This window comes from Tupaia chinensis, unplaced genomic scaffold (assembly GCF_000334495.1).
Source record: "Tupaia chinensis unplaced genomic scaffold, TupChi_1.0 Scaffold000384_1, whole genome shotgun sequence".
In the NCBI taxonomy this organism is placed as follows: Eukaryota; Metazoa; Chordata; class Mammalia; order Scandentia; family Tupaiidae; genus Tupaia; species Tupaia belangeri.
This window is the reverse complement of record NW_006159886.1, coordinates 86,651-98,903: the sequence shown is the minus strand read 5'-3', so window position 1 is coordinate 98,903 and position 12,253 is coordinate 86,651. Positions and strand designations below refer to the sequence as shown.

The 12,253-nt window shown below is 50.1% G+C and overlaps 1 protein-coding gene across 16 annotated transcripts in view; it reads right to left on the bottom strand.

Moving 5' to 3' along the window:
- ABLIM2 (actin binding LIM protein family member 2) overlaps nt 1-12,253 on the bottom strand; it is a 96,459-nt gene that overhangs the window by 22,028 nt on the left and 62,178 nt on the right. For 12 of the 16 annotated variants that reach the window (XM_006153623.3, XM_006153624.3, XM_006153628.3 and 9 more), the window contains one exon: nt 5,078-5,139. The exons of the other annotated variants lie outside the window; for them this stretch is intronic. In XM_006153623.3, coding sequence (XP_006153685.1) covers nt 5,078-5,139 — 62 coding nt within the window. The remainder of the gene's footprint in view (nt 1-5,077; nt 5,140-12,253) is intronic. 16 annotated transcript variants of the gene reach the window in all.

The following is a 12,253-nucleotide window of genomic DNA, read 5'->3' as shown; positions in this document are numbered from 1 at the left end:
AGAGACAGAGAGACAGAAAGCAAGAAATCACCCCCCGGGGGGGCCAGCCACGCCGCAATCCCTTCTCCTCCATTCTCCTCTCGGGATCTCGAGCACGCACGCACACACGCCTGGCGTGAGTTTAAGCCACTGGGTTTGGAACTCAAACCGCAGTCGACTTCATGGGAGTCCAGTGACATAGCCATTATGCTAACTGCTGGTCCTGCATTTATATATTTCTAAAAGTACTGTGCTAAAATGTGATTTATCTTGATGACAGTGTCTTTTGACTAGTGCCTCACTTGCCTCACTCTGGTCTAGGCCCCAGACCTGTCTCTACCCTCACTCGAGGACTCAACACGGCCTTTCACAAGTCTTCCCCTTAGGAAGAACATTTTCTCAGCCCTGGACCAGCACCTCCAGCTCCACCTGTCCTGCTCAGGGAGCCTCTCCTTGAAAGGCAAACCTGCCGCGGATGAAAGTGACTTTGCCTGCCTGGCTTGTCTGATTCAAAGGGCAGATGCTTCCCCCTAGTGTCCAGTGTTCTGCATTACAAGCCACTGAAAGGCCACTACCTTCTCCTTGGACAGTGGAAACCCGCTTCCCGGCAGCAAAACCAGCTTCCTTGGTCTTTGAGGATCTCAGACAAGAAGCAACTCGGAGGAGAAAGAGTACTGAATGGATCCCAAGGGAAAGCTGAGTCACCTGCTCCTGGTCTTTGAAGTGCAAAGTGGGGACGGGGCCTGCAAGACTTCTCAGGTGCAAGGGGGTCCTGAGTCCCTGCTTCATGTGTGGGCTGGAGGAAAGCCATGCATGTGTGGTGGCAAAGCCCCACGGAGGCACCTCCTGGGCGCTCCCCTGCAATTCTCAATGAAGGCACCAGAGGTTTTTAAAAGCTGCAAATCATCTCCCTCTTCCATCTGTCTGGCACCTACGTGCCCGCTGCTCCACAGATACATTCTATAATCTTCCTGCAACTCCAAGAGATGGCATTATCGTCAGTATTTTACAGACAGGCGCCGAGGAGTTAAGCAGCTCGCCCAAGGTCAGACAACAAATGCACGGGCCTGTGAACACTAAACCCACGTGTCCGCTCTTTCTAAGTATTCTACTGGGAGTGCTAATAAGAGGAAGAGTGTGACCAGTTGCCACTGGCTGCCATTCTTCTCTTGCTAATACTCACAGAACGAGCTGTCTTACTCAGCAGCCATCGATGTGGAAGTAAGAGGGGGAAGGGACTTGATTTTTGAAGAATTATTCATATGGGAACCACGCAATGAAACTTACAAAAAGATTCATAACCATATGTTATTTGTCCTCAGAATAACCTCAAGAGGTAAGTTCTTTTCTTTTCTTTTTTTTCTTTTCTTTTCTTTCTTTTCTTTTTTTTCCTTTTCTTTTCTTTTCTTTTTTTCTTTTTTTGACCAGGAAATAGAGACTCAGAAAATTTAAGCAACTCTCCCAAAGACAGAGGTATGATTTGAACTCAGAGCTGTCTGATGTGAACACATGGGTTTTTCTGAGTATTACAGCTTGGGACTATTAGACTTCTTTAATTTGTTAAGGTTTTCGTGGTTGTCAAATAGATAAACATTTTTGTAAATGGTTTGTGAATGTGTAAAATCGGACTCAAACAGTTTTTTTTTCATCTACCTGTTAGATTGTTTGCTCTTTGCTCTATTCAGTTATCCTATGTACTTTTAATTATTATTATTATTTTTTTTAGGTTTTTGCTATATGGCATGTGTGCTCACCAGAGAGAAAGAGAGAGAGAGAGGAAGAGGGAAAGTGAGTGAGAAATCACCCTTTGGGGGTGATGGCCACACCACAGTCCCTTCTCTTCCATTCTCCTCTCAGGGTTTTGGGCACGCATGCTCATGTGCCTGGCATGATTTTCAAGCCACTGGGTCTGGGACTGGAATCTCGTTTGGCCATGTGAGAGTCCAGCGTTTAGCCACTATACCACCACCTGCTGGCCCCTACACACTTTCAAATTTTGTTTGTTCACTTCTTATTTCAAGAGTAACATTCAGTCACCTACCAGACTTGTATTTCAGTCACATTATCTGGCATTATCATGCTTCTTGAAGCATGTAAATTTACGAATGCTATAATTGCTTCGTTAAATCGTGCCTTTATCATAAGTTAATGTCTCTTCTTTCTACTATTAAGTCTATTCATTCCTTTTAACCTTAACTTTTATCTTATCTGATATATTTTTTTGGAGAGGTTTTTGCTATAGGACGTGTACACTCACCAGAAAGACAGAGACAGAGAGTCAGAAAGCGAGAAATCACCCCCTGAGGGGATGGCCACACCACAATCCCTTCTCCTCCATTCTCCTCTCAGGATCTTGGGCATGCACGCACATGCACCCAGCGTGAGTTTAAGCCACTGGGTCCAGGACTCGAACCATGGTCGACTACATGGGAGTCCAGCGACATAGACATTATGCCGTCTGCTGGTCCCACCTTATCTGATATTAATATTGCCACCTCTGCCTTCCGTTTGTGATTTATTAACTTTCTCAACCTTGTACTTCTCCTTTAAAAATAATTTTAAGTGTATATCTTATAATGACACATACATGCTTTTAAAACCCAACCTGACAAATCTGTCTTTCAATAGGGGAATCCAGTCTGTTCATATTTACTATCAGGCTTTTCCAAAAGAGAACTTCCAGTGATCTACCACAGGATCTACTGGTGGCCAGCGATCATCTTCCTAAGGGGCCAGGTGGTACGTCAGGTCACCCCCAGGGCAACCTGCACTGGATGGCCGTTACCCTGGTCACTCCCGGGTAGGTAAGCACCTACCAAGTGGCAGGCACTGAGGCAGGCTTGGTTATCTTAACAACCTTTGGGGTACATGATTCTTGGGTCACTGGGTCCTTGTAACAAGTCTCTGTGGGAGTAAGACCCAGGGAAACCTCTGCCCATCCTGACGAGCTGATTTCCTTTCATTAAGCATGGAGAAGGCTGTGTCTGCTCCTGGCTGCTTCTCTGCCTTGGTTCTCAGCACACCCAGAGCTAAGCCTTGGGAGCCGATCACAAATGCTCTCTGGCTTGTTTCCGATACGATTCCCTCCTGTAGTCTCCTCCTTTGGAGGTGGCGTTCATGGGTTTTGGTCTCAAAGCATCAGTGCATTTACTTCAGAATTCTGGAGGTCAAAACAATCCAAGGAACAGCTTAGCAGCTGGCTCTGGGGCGCCACAGGCCCTCAGCAATGGTGCAGGGACAAACGCTCAGTGGAAACCTCCAGCATGAAGGGAAGAGTTTGGGTGCTGGGCATGGCTGAACTGTTAAAAGCTGGTCATTTGAAAGATCGAGTCTCTGGCCTCCCTGCTGGTAAATGGGCACACAAGGACATAATAATCTTAAAAAGACTGAAAAAAAAAAGAAGAAGAAGAAGAGAAGGAAGACTCCCATTAGAGAAAGAAGAACCCCAAAGGAAAGGTGTGAATGGTGTTGACCCGTTCTCCTGTAACAGCGTGAGGAGCTGACACCTACGCGGTAATGAAGGCCTTGACCCGCTCTCGGCGCGGCACGTGTTCAGAGGGCAGCTGAGCTGTCACGGCTCTCTCCTTCCCACCCTGTGGGGCGGCAGGAGAAGCACGTTCATGGAAGGGGTAGCTCTTGCTTCTGTCCTAGGGAAGGGCATGAAGACTATCCCTGCCAGAAGGCCAGGACTGACTGTCTCAAACTCTTTCGGGCAACCTTCTCCACAGATGCTGAGTTGCGGACCCCTGCCACCCGGGCTGCCAGCTATGAGAGGATGTACAGTCCAGGTGTCACTGACACATGGCGAGGAACGCTGAGAACGCTATTCACTTCATTTTTCTCTGTATATTAGGAAAAACCCTCAGCACTTGACTTGGGTGGAAAAATGCTTTGGCTAGCTTCAGGCTGTAGACACTGTACCCTGGCCCTGGGTTAGAGAGCAGCCACTCCAGGTGAGAAGAGAACATTCTAGACAGCTTTCCCACTGCCCTCAGGCCCCCTAGCACTGAGCTTGGGGATAGACATTCCTGGTGTTGTAGGAGTCCTATGGACATGGGTCCAGCTTTCTAATCCCCACAACTTTCCATGCGAAAGGTGAAGGATGGAGAAATCCTTTAAAAGAAAACTCAAAGAGACATGCCACATGCGAGTGCCCCTTGGCCCTGTCTGGAATAGGAAGAGTAGTTAGTGGGGTAAGGGTTATGATTCACTAGAGCCAAAGCATGCAGAGGCGTCTGGGCCCAGGGGAGATCCCAGGAGGGAGGCTCAGACAAAAACACAGAGCCTGAGGAAGATGGAAGAAACAAAGGCAGGCCCTGAGGGGCCCCACAGCTCCTGGAGATGGTGTCTCTGCCCTTACATGTGGCCTTGACCCAAGGGACCAAAAGTGCCAGAAGGAAGCTGTCCTTGGGTTACAATATAGCACGACATATTTTTAGTGGCCGCTCTTGAACCGTGGGCCACCATGGCTTATTAACGAATTTGTTCAGACTGGGAAGGGGCTGCCTCAGGCCACGGCAGGCCTCCTGGGGCTGTGTGTGTTAGGCAGTTCTGGTGTCCTAGGCCCACTGAACCTTAGGGATCCTCACTGGGGACCTGGTAACACTGAGGAAGCAAAATGAGTGACTCTTCCGAAGAGACCAACGTCCCAGCACCTGGGCTGAATCAGGCACCAAACCATCTGGCAGTAGCAGTGGTGGCAGTAAGACAGTGGAGGGCAATGGTATCCAGCAAGGAAGCGGACACTGGGCTCCCACTGGCGCGTGAGATACAGTACGTAATCTGTTCCGTTCTCACAGGCTCTGCATCACAGGGAGTAAGAAGAGGGTGGGCAGGAGCTTCCTGTAGCCGGACCAGAGTGACCCTCCCACTGCCTCCGTCTCCACACACTGTGGTCGCCCTGGGACCTCGCTGCCCAGGTCTGGTCCAGTCCTGGCTTGGAAAAAGTGGTGCTGGCAGAGGCAGCCCCTGGTGGAACATCAGGCAGAGGCAGGCAGTCGAGCGGGCCCAGAGCTCCTCCTCCTAGCTGTGTGGTCAAGAAGCTGGGAGACTTGCAGGTTGGTTAGTACACCGCGGGCAGGGAGGGGTGAGTACCTACCCGGTGGTCCAAGCCATTCTTTCCACGTCCTGGGAGGGAGTCAGATTTGGAATAGGGGAATCCTGAAATAGACACAGCACAGCTTTGTCACGCGCGGGTGGTCAGGCGCGGAGAGGAAGGGCGTGGCCCCAGAGGGCTTCCACCGAGGTGGATGGGGCTGGGTAGGTGACACGTGGGAGGCCCCCAAGGATCATGCCCTGCTTCAGATGTGAGTGAGGAAGAAGCCAGTTTACACTTATATCCGCAGCTGGCCTGCCATGCCAGAAGCATCACGGACTGCCAAGCCCAGCCCAGCGGGCACCTGTGCGTGGACAGGCTCCAGCCTTGGCTGCATCTGTCGCCTGGGCTGAGGCCCTCGCTGCAGACCAGGAGAGCTGGGGGCAGAGCCAGAAAGGGAGAGCTTTCACATTAGAATTCTAATTTCTAGCTTCTCTTGAAATTGAAAATTGAGACACTGGGCCCTCAAGCCCCGCAGGAGGGAAAGTTTGCTGATGCTGTCTGGTGTGGCCGGCCTTCCTGGCTGCACAGGGCCTACCTCACCACTCAGGCCTGGGAGGGGCAGCCTCCCAGCTCATTCTTCAGCGCTGTGCTTGGGGGCAGCAGAGGGGGCTCAGCAGCAGACGCCTGCCTAGCGTAGAGAAGCTATGTGGTACATTCTGGGAGAAAGGGCGAGTGACTGAGCCTGGCCCTCCGGAGGGGCAGACACCCACACTAGAGGATACACCCTTAGGAAACCTGCCCTGGGACCCTGGACTGATTTTCTTTCCACTTGCCTGGGACCTATAAAGAGCAGGGCCCACCGCTGCTTCATCAGGGGGTCTCAGCTCCCAACACTGGTCCCAGCACCCAGCTACCCAGGCCAGTCGTGCACAGGGCCAGACATCTGTACCTGCTTCTGGGCGCCACCTGCTACCTCCTGAAGCCTCAGAGAGGATGGTGGTCACATCCTTCCTTGCTGTCATGGCCACATGGAATACACAGACTCAAGGACCACGCCTCTGAAGGCAAGGTGGGGCTGTGCACACAAACGCCTGGCTGCCCGTTCCAGAGAGGCCTTGCATCTGAGCAAGGGATGTTTCCAGATGCCTCTCATTTTAGGGGTCCTCGTGGACTCAGTGAAGACAGAGAAGAAACCCCATAAAGGCCACAGGTGGACACAGAAGCCTGTAGGAGATGTCTCAGCTGGGGACCTGCTGTGGAGACTTCTTTGCCATTGGTGGCTCATGGGACGGTTCTAAATGTGGGACAGAAAGGGCCTTTCATAACATCGAGGTCAGGATTCTCAAATCTCTTGCAGAGAAATTGTCTTGTCACATATCTTATGTGAACCCCAATATGCAAAACATGGGAAAGTGGAGCTGGGAAGACAGAAATGGGGAGAGGGACTTGGGCCCAGATGTGCTAGGTAGTTCCTTGCTCCTCCTGGCCTCTCTGAGGCTTCTCCAGGTAAATGACTTAACCAATTCTTATTTCAGAAAAGGAGAATTAAGGTCCGGAGACATGCAGAGACCTTCCTGAGGCCATCCAGCCAGGTGGGACAGGCCTGAGATGCCAGATGTGGCCTCTTGCTTTATAGTCCAAGGGGTCCCTCCAGGAAACACCTCCTACCTCATTTATATACATTGCAGACACACACCGGGATCCTGAGGGACCCTCCAGGTACAACACAGGAACTCCTTATCACCCAAGGATTCTAGCGCAGTGGTTTTCAAAGTGGGATCCCCAACGAGCAGCACAGGGAACTTGTCAGACATGGCAATCCTTAGGCCCCCCATAGACTTACTGCGTCAGAATTACAGAGTTAGGGTCCAGTGACTGTGGACAAGCCTCCTAGGCCATTCAGAGGCACATTAATGTCTGGAAACTACTGCCCTATGCCCTTAAGAACAGTGAATATCCTCAACTATGTCCTTGCATCTCTCTTAAGCCAATGGGTCACCACCTAGATTCACACTGAGGTCACCTGGGCAGCTTGTAAAATGGCCAGCGCAGGGCTGTCATCTGCTTGTCTCAACATTCACCCACTTAACCAATCTGATCAAAACCCTAGACATAACATCTTCTAGGTTGTCAGAAAACTCACGATGTACTTTTAAAAATGTTTTTCTATGCAAAAGTGCATCATGACTTTTCCAGCGACCCAATACAAGTAAACTTAAAAACCATACAGTGTACAACAGCAGTACGCGTAGAAACCTGATTCCTGAGGTTGCTTGGTCCTTCCCGACTCTTAACGACAGCTGCTTAGGTATTTCTTTGATCTACTTTGAGCACCCTATCAGATGGTGCTATATATTTTGCTTCAATCATCAGAAATAATTTTAAGAAACTCAAGAAGAGCAGGACAGTCTATGACAGTCTATTATATTTATCCCCATTATTGGCTGTTCTGATAGTCTTTCCTTTCTGAGGTTCTAAGCTTTCCGTTCAAAGGACACATTCCAGTCACTCTTCAACAACAGGCTTGCGGATGACAAATTCTCCTAGCTATCTTTGGTCTGAGAATGCGTTTATTTCCCACGCATTCGTGAAGCATATTTCCACTGAATATAGAATTCACAGTTCTTTTCTTCCAGCACAGGAAAAACATTGGGATATTTCCTCCTGGTCTCCATGGCTCCTGATGAAAAATCTACTAGCATTTAAATAGGTATTTCCCCTACCTGTTATGTTTTTTCTCTTTCAAGATTTTTCCCTTTGTCTTTAATTTTTATAAATTTAATTACGGTGTGTCAGGTATAGATTTTTGGGGGGAGATTTATCCTTTTTGAAATTCTAAACTTGTAAGTTTTTGGTTTTTGGCCATATTTGGTAAGTTTTCAGCCATTATTTCTTTGAATCCTTTCAATCCCATTCTCTTTCTCCTCTCCTTCTGGGAATCCAACGAAACAAACGTTGCCTCACAAGTCTCTGCGGTTCTGTTCATTCCGGGGCCTATTTTCTTTCTGTTGTTTAGACTGAACATTTCCTGTTGCTCTATCTTCAAGTTCTCTTCTCAGTCATATTCAGTATTGTTGTTGGACGCATACAGTGAATTTTAAATTTGGTTACTTTATTTATCAGTTCTATAATTTGCTTTGATTCTTCTTAATAACATATATTTCTTTGATGAAACATTTTTCTTTTTAAGTTGTTTTGAAAATATACTTGTTAAAGTATTTTTGTGATGAATGCCTTAAAATCCTTACAGGTCATTGCAACATCTGATTATTTTCAATATTAGTATCTGTTAAATACATATTCTCATTCAAATAGACCTCTTCACAGTTCTTCTTGTAACTTTTCTATTACTTCCTGCAGTTTGGGGATATTATGTTAGGAGACTGGATCTTACTTATGTTCTTTTTTTTTTTTGGAGAGGTTTTTGCTATAGGGTGCGTGCGCTTGCCCGAAAGACAGAGAGAGACAGAGAGACAGAAAGCGAGAAATCACCTTCCAGTGGGAGATGGCCACGCCACAATCCCTTCTCCTCCATTCTCCTCTCAGGATCTTGGGCACGTACACACACATGCCTGGTTTGAGTTTAAGCCACCGGGTCTGGGACTCGAACTGCGGTCGGCTACATGGGAGTCCAGCAACATAGCCATTATGCTAACTGCTGGTCACTATCTTACTTATTTTCTATTTTAGCAGGCTGTCACCCCATTGCCTTTTAGCATGTGGGGTCTTGCCTTTTACAGGTCATGGTTCCAATGACAGTTACATTTTAAGAACACTTTCTTTTATTCTGGTCTGCTGGGTTTATATGGTGTTGGTGCTCACATTCAATCCCTCCTGGCACCATTTGTAGGGGCAAACTGTGCTTCCTTGAGTTGTCTTGTGTCAGTTGGTGGCGCTGGGAGACACTGGGCATGGATGGAGACCATTTCTATGGGCTCACTTTGGGCTGCAGGATGCCTGCTGGCCTTCTGCTCAGTACCTGCTGTTATAGTTGGGGGTAAACAGCTGCCTCAGTCGCCTTCTACCACTGTATGGGAGGCCAGTGTGGACTCCTCTTTCCACCTTCAGAAGTCTTCTGTGATTACTGTATTATTTCCAGGTTCTTTTAGTTGTACGTAATGGGGAGGAGCAGGGAGTGAAGTATTTGTATTATTTTATCCACTGGGTTGCTATATAAACATTAAAATTGGTCTCTCTGGGGTGGGACGAGCCATCTGTAGATTTTTTTTTTTTTTTGGAGAGATTTTCGCTATAGGGCGCGTGCGCTCACCAGACAGACAGAGACATAGAGACAGAAAGCGAGAAATCACCCCCCAGGGGGGATGGTCACGCCGCAATCCCTTCTCCTCCATTCTCCTCTCGGGATCTTGGGCACGCACGCACACGCCCCCGGCGTGAGTTTTAAGCCACCGGGTCTGGGACATGAACCGCGGTCGACCATGAACCGCGGTCGACTACGTGGGAGTCCAGCAACATAGTCATTACGCTAACTGCTGGTTCCCAGCCATCTGTAGATTTTAACGGTCCCAGGGATCCCATATATATTCAGGGCGAAGAATTGCTGGTTTAAAAAGTCCTTTCACACATTTAGAGATTTCACTTGACTCTCACTGGTCTCTGCACTAAACATAAGCCTACGTTACAGACGAGGAAGCCGAGACCTAACGGGAGTACGTGACTGTATGAGGTCAAGCCGTTACTAAGTGGAGAGGCTGAGATGAGGGCCCAGGATGCTGTCTAGCTTTGGGAACAAACAACCCCTCGTGCTGTCAGACAGGTGTGCCCTGGAGAAGGCTTGCAGACATACGGCCTACAGACATGTGTATCAGAGGGGCTTAGATTGCCTGTAAGAATGGTGGCTGTGCCTGTGCGTTAGAGGGAGAGGCAGGTGTGGAGGACCCGGGGGAGCCTACTAGCTGAGTAATAATGACGCCCAGTTCTGCCCGGTTCTATGAGCACAAGACACCACTCGCTTCCCATGCCCATGCTCAGCTTAAACAGGCTCCTCTGCCACTTCCTCTCAGAGGCCTGCCCACCACCGCCTTGCCCTTGGTGCTTTGCTGGGACTGCCCTTGGGGCCCTGAGCATGTTCTCCTTGGGTCTGTTTCCTTCCAGGCTGGCACATCCAAGGCTAGAATAACCTCTGGACATTCCAGGTGAGGCTCCTTGTGGGTGGAGGACAGACACAGCTAGAGACACGCGGCTCACCACAGCTTCCTGGGGTGCTTTGTGGACAACTCCTGTCACAGCCTGGCATGGGGACTTGAAGATGCTCTGCCTACACAGAGTGGTGCCATGCCCATGTGTGAGTTTCTTTTTTTCCTTTTAGAGAGATTTTTGCTATAGGGCATGTGTGATCACTGGAGAGACAGAGAGAGACAGAAAGACAGAAAGCCAAGAAATCACCCCCTGGGAGGATGGCCTCACAGCAATCCCTATCTTCCATTCTTCCTTCAAGATTTTGGCCATGCACGCACAAGTGCCTGGCATGAATTTCAAGTTTTTGGGCCTGGGACTCCAACCATGGTTGGCCATGTGAGAGTCCAGCAACAAAACCATTGCGCCATCTGCTGGTCCCTGCGTGAGCTTCTTATATCTCCAGATGCTCCCTGCCAGCAAGATGGGATCATCTCCATTTTTATAGATGAAGGGATTTCAGACTTGAAGAGGTTTGCCCTTGTGCCCAAGGTGTCACGACAAAGACAAGCTGGCATCCAGCGCTGGCTGGACCAGACCCAAATGCAGCACCGCCACCCCTCCTGCTGTCTCCTGGGAGCTAGCGTAGCCTTGCATTTGTCCTCCAGAAGAAATGTAGGGCTCCATGGAGGAAAGACACTGTTTGGGGATCTGTCCCAAGGCTTGGGAAGACATGGCCACCCACCATGGTCTCCTACAGCAGCCACAGCACTTATGGAGAGGCCCCTGCATGCAAGTGAGGGCCCAAGGGAACCTCGCACTGCTCAGCATCCTGCAGGGGTAAGGGGACGATAAATCAAAAGGTTACAGATAAAGTGCTCCAGGCCCAGGTCAGAGCCTTCAGTGTGTGGGCTGGGCAACTCAAGACCCCTGGGAGAGTTGGAGGGGGATAAAGGAGGCCCCGAGACTTGTGGCTGTGGGACAGCTTCCTGCCATGAGCACCCAGGCACACAGAGCCACTGCCTGGGCTTGCACCCTGGGCCCAGGATGGGAGGCCATACCCCATCCAGTTCCTGGACTGTGGGCAAGCCTGCTGGGCACAGAGAAGCATGGGGATTCTTTTTTTCTTAGAGTCCGCAGCCAACCTTTAGCAAATGACAGCAGGCTGCTCCCCAAGGCTCTTGAGCCTCGTGGGCTCTGCCCAGGGCCACTCTCGCCTGGGAGTGGTTTCATCTCTTGGGCCAGGGTCCTCTCCCTGACTTCTAGAGCTCTCATCACTCTCTCTGGGGGTGCAGGGATGAGCAGGGGCAGAGAGTAAGCTGTCCACATAGTGGGAAGCCAGCACTTCCAGAAAAGCCCACTGCTCCAGTTCAGGCTGGCTATTCCCACTAGTCTCTATACCAAGCAACCCGCCAGTCACTTGCTAGATTCCAGCCCAAGTGGTCAGACCTGAGCCTCCCATTCCCCCTCTGGCCTCTTCCTTCCTGCCTTGTCTCCAGCTGGCTACCCCCTTCCTGGCTTTCCAGCCCACTCGCTCTCCATGGTTTTCTCCCTCCCTGGTGCTCCTCCTCTGACTCCTACACTGTGTCTGCCCCGTTGCAGTGTCTGTCCCACCTGCTTGCTCACCTACTCACTGGCTCTCTCTCTTTCCCCAGCATTTCGCAGAGATGGGAAAGGGAGGAAGTTGATAAGAAGTGAGCTGGAGGGGGACTAGACAGTCACACCTTACTCCTCAGACCTTCCTGGGCTAGCAGTGCAAGCTCAGGCCACAGCCAGGTGGTCACACTAAGAGTGGCATCTCCAGCAGGCACACATGGGCTTTCTGGGTCTCAGGGTACCAACTTGCACAGTTCCAGTCCCACCAGGGAGCTGAGGATCCTTGGTCTCTACCTCCAGCCCAGGCCTCTCCTCGGAGTTTCAAGCTCTACTGTTATCTTCTGGGCAGCTCCATCCAAATGTCTCAGGCTCCCCAAGCCAACGTAAAAAAGCCCACCTCTTTCCATCCCCGCCTCGGCATAAAGGTGCCTCCTCCCTGCTGAGGCCAACTACCTAGTGTCTTTCTGGATTCCACCACTCCTGTACTCATCTCCTCCTGAACCG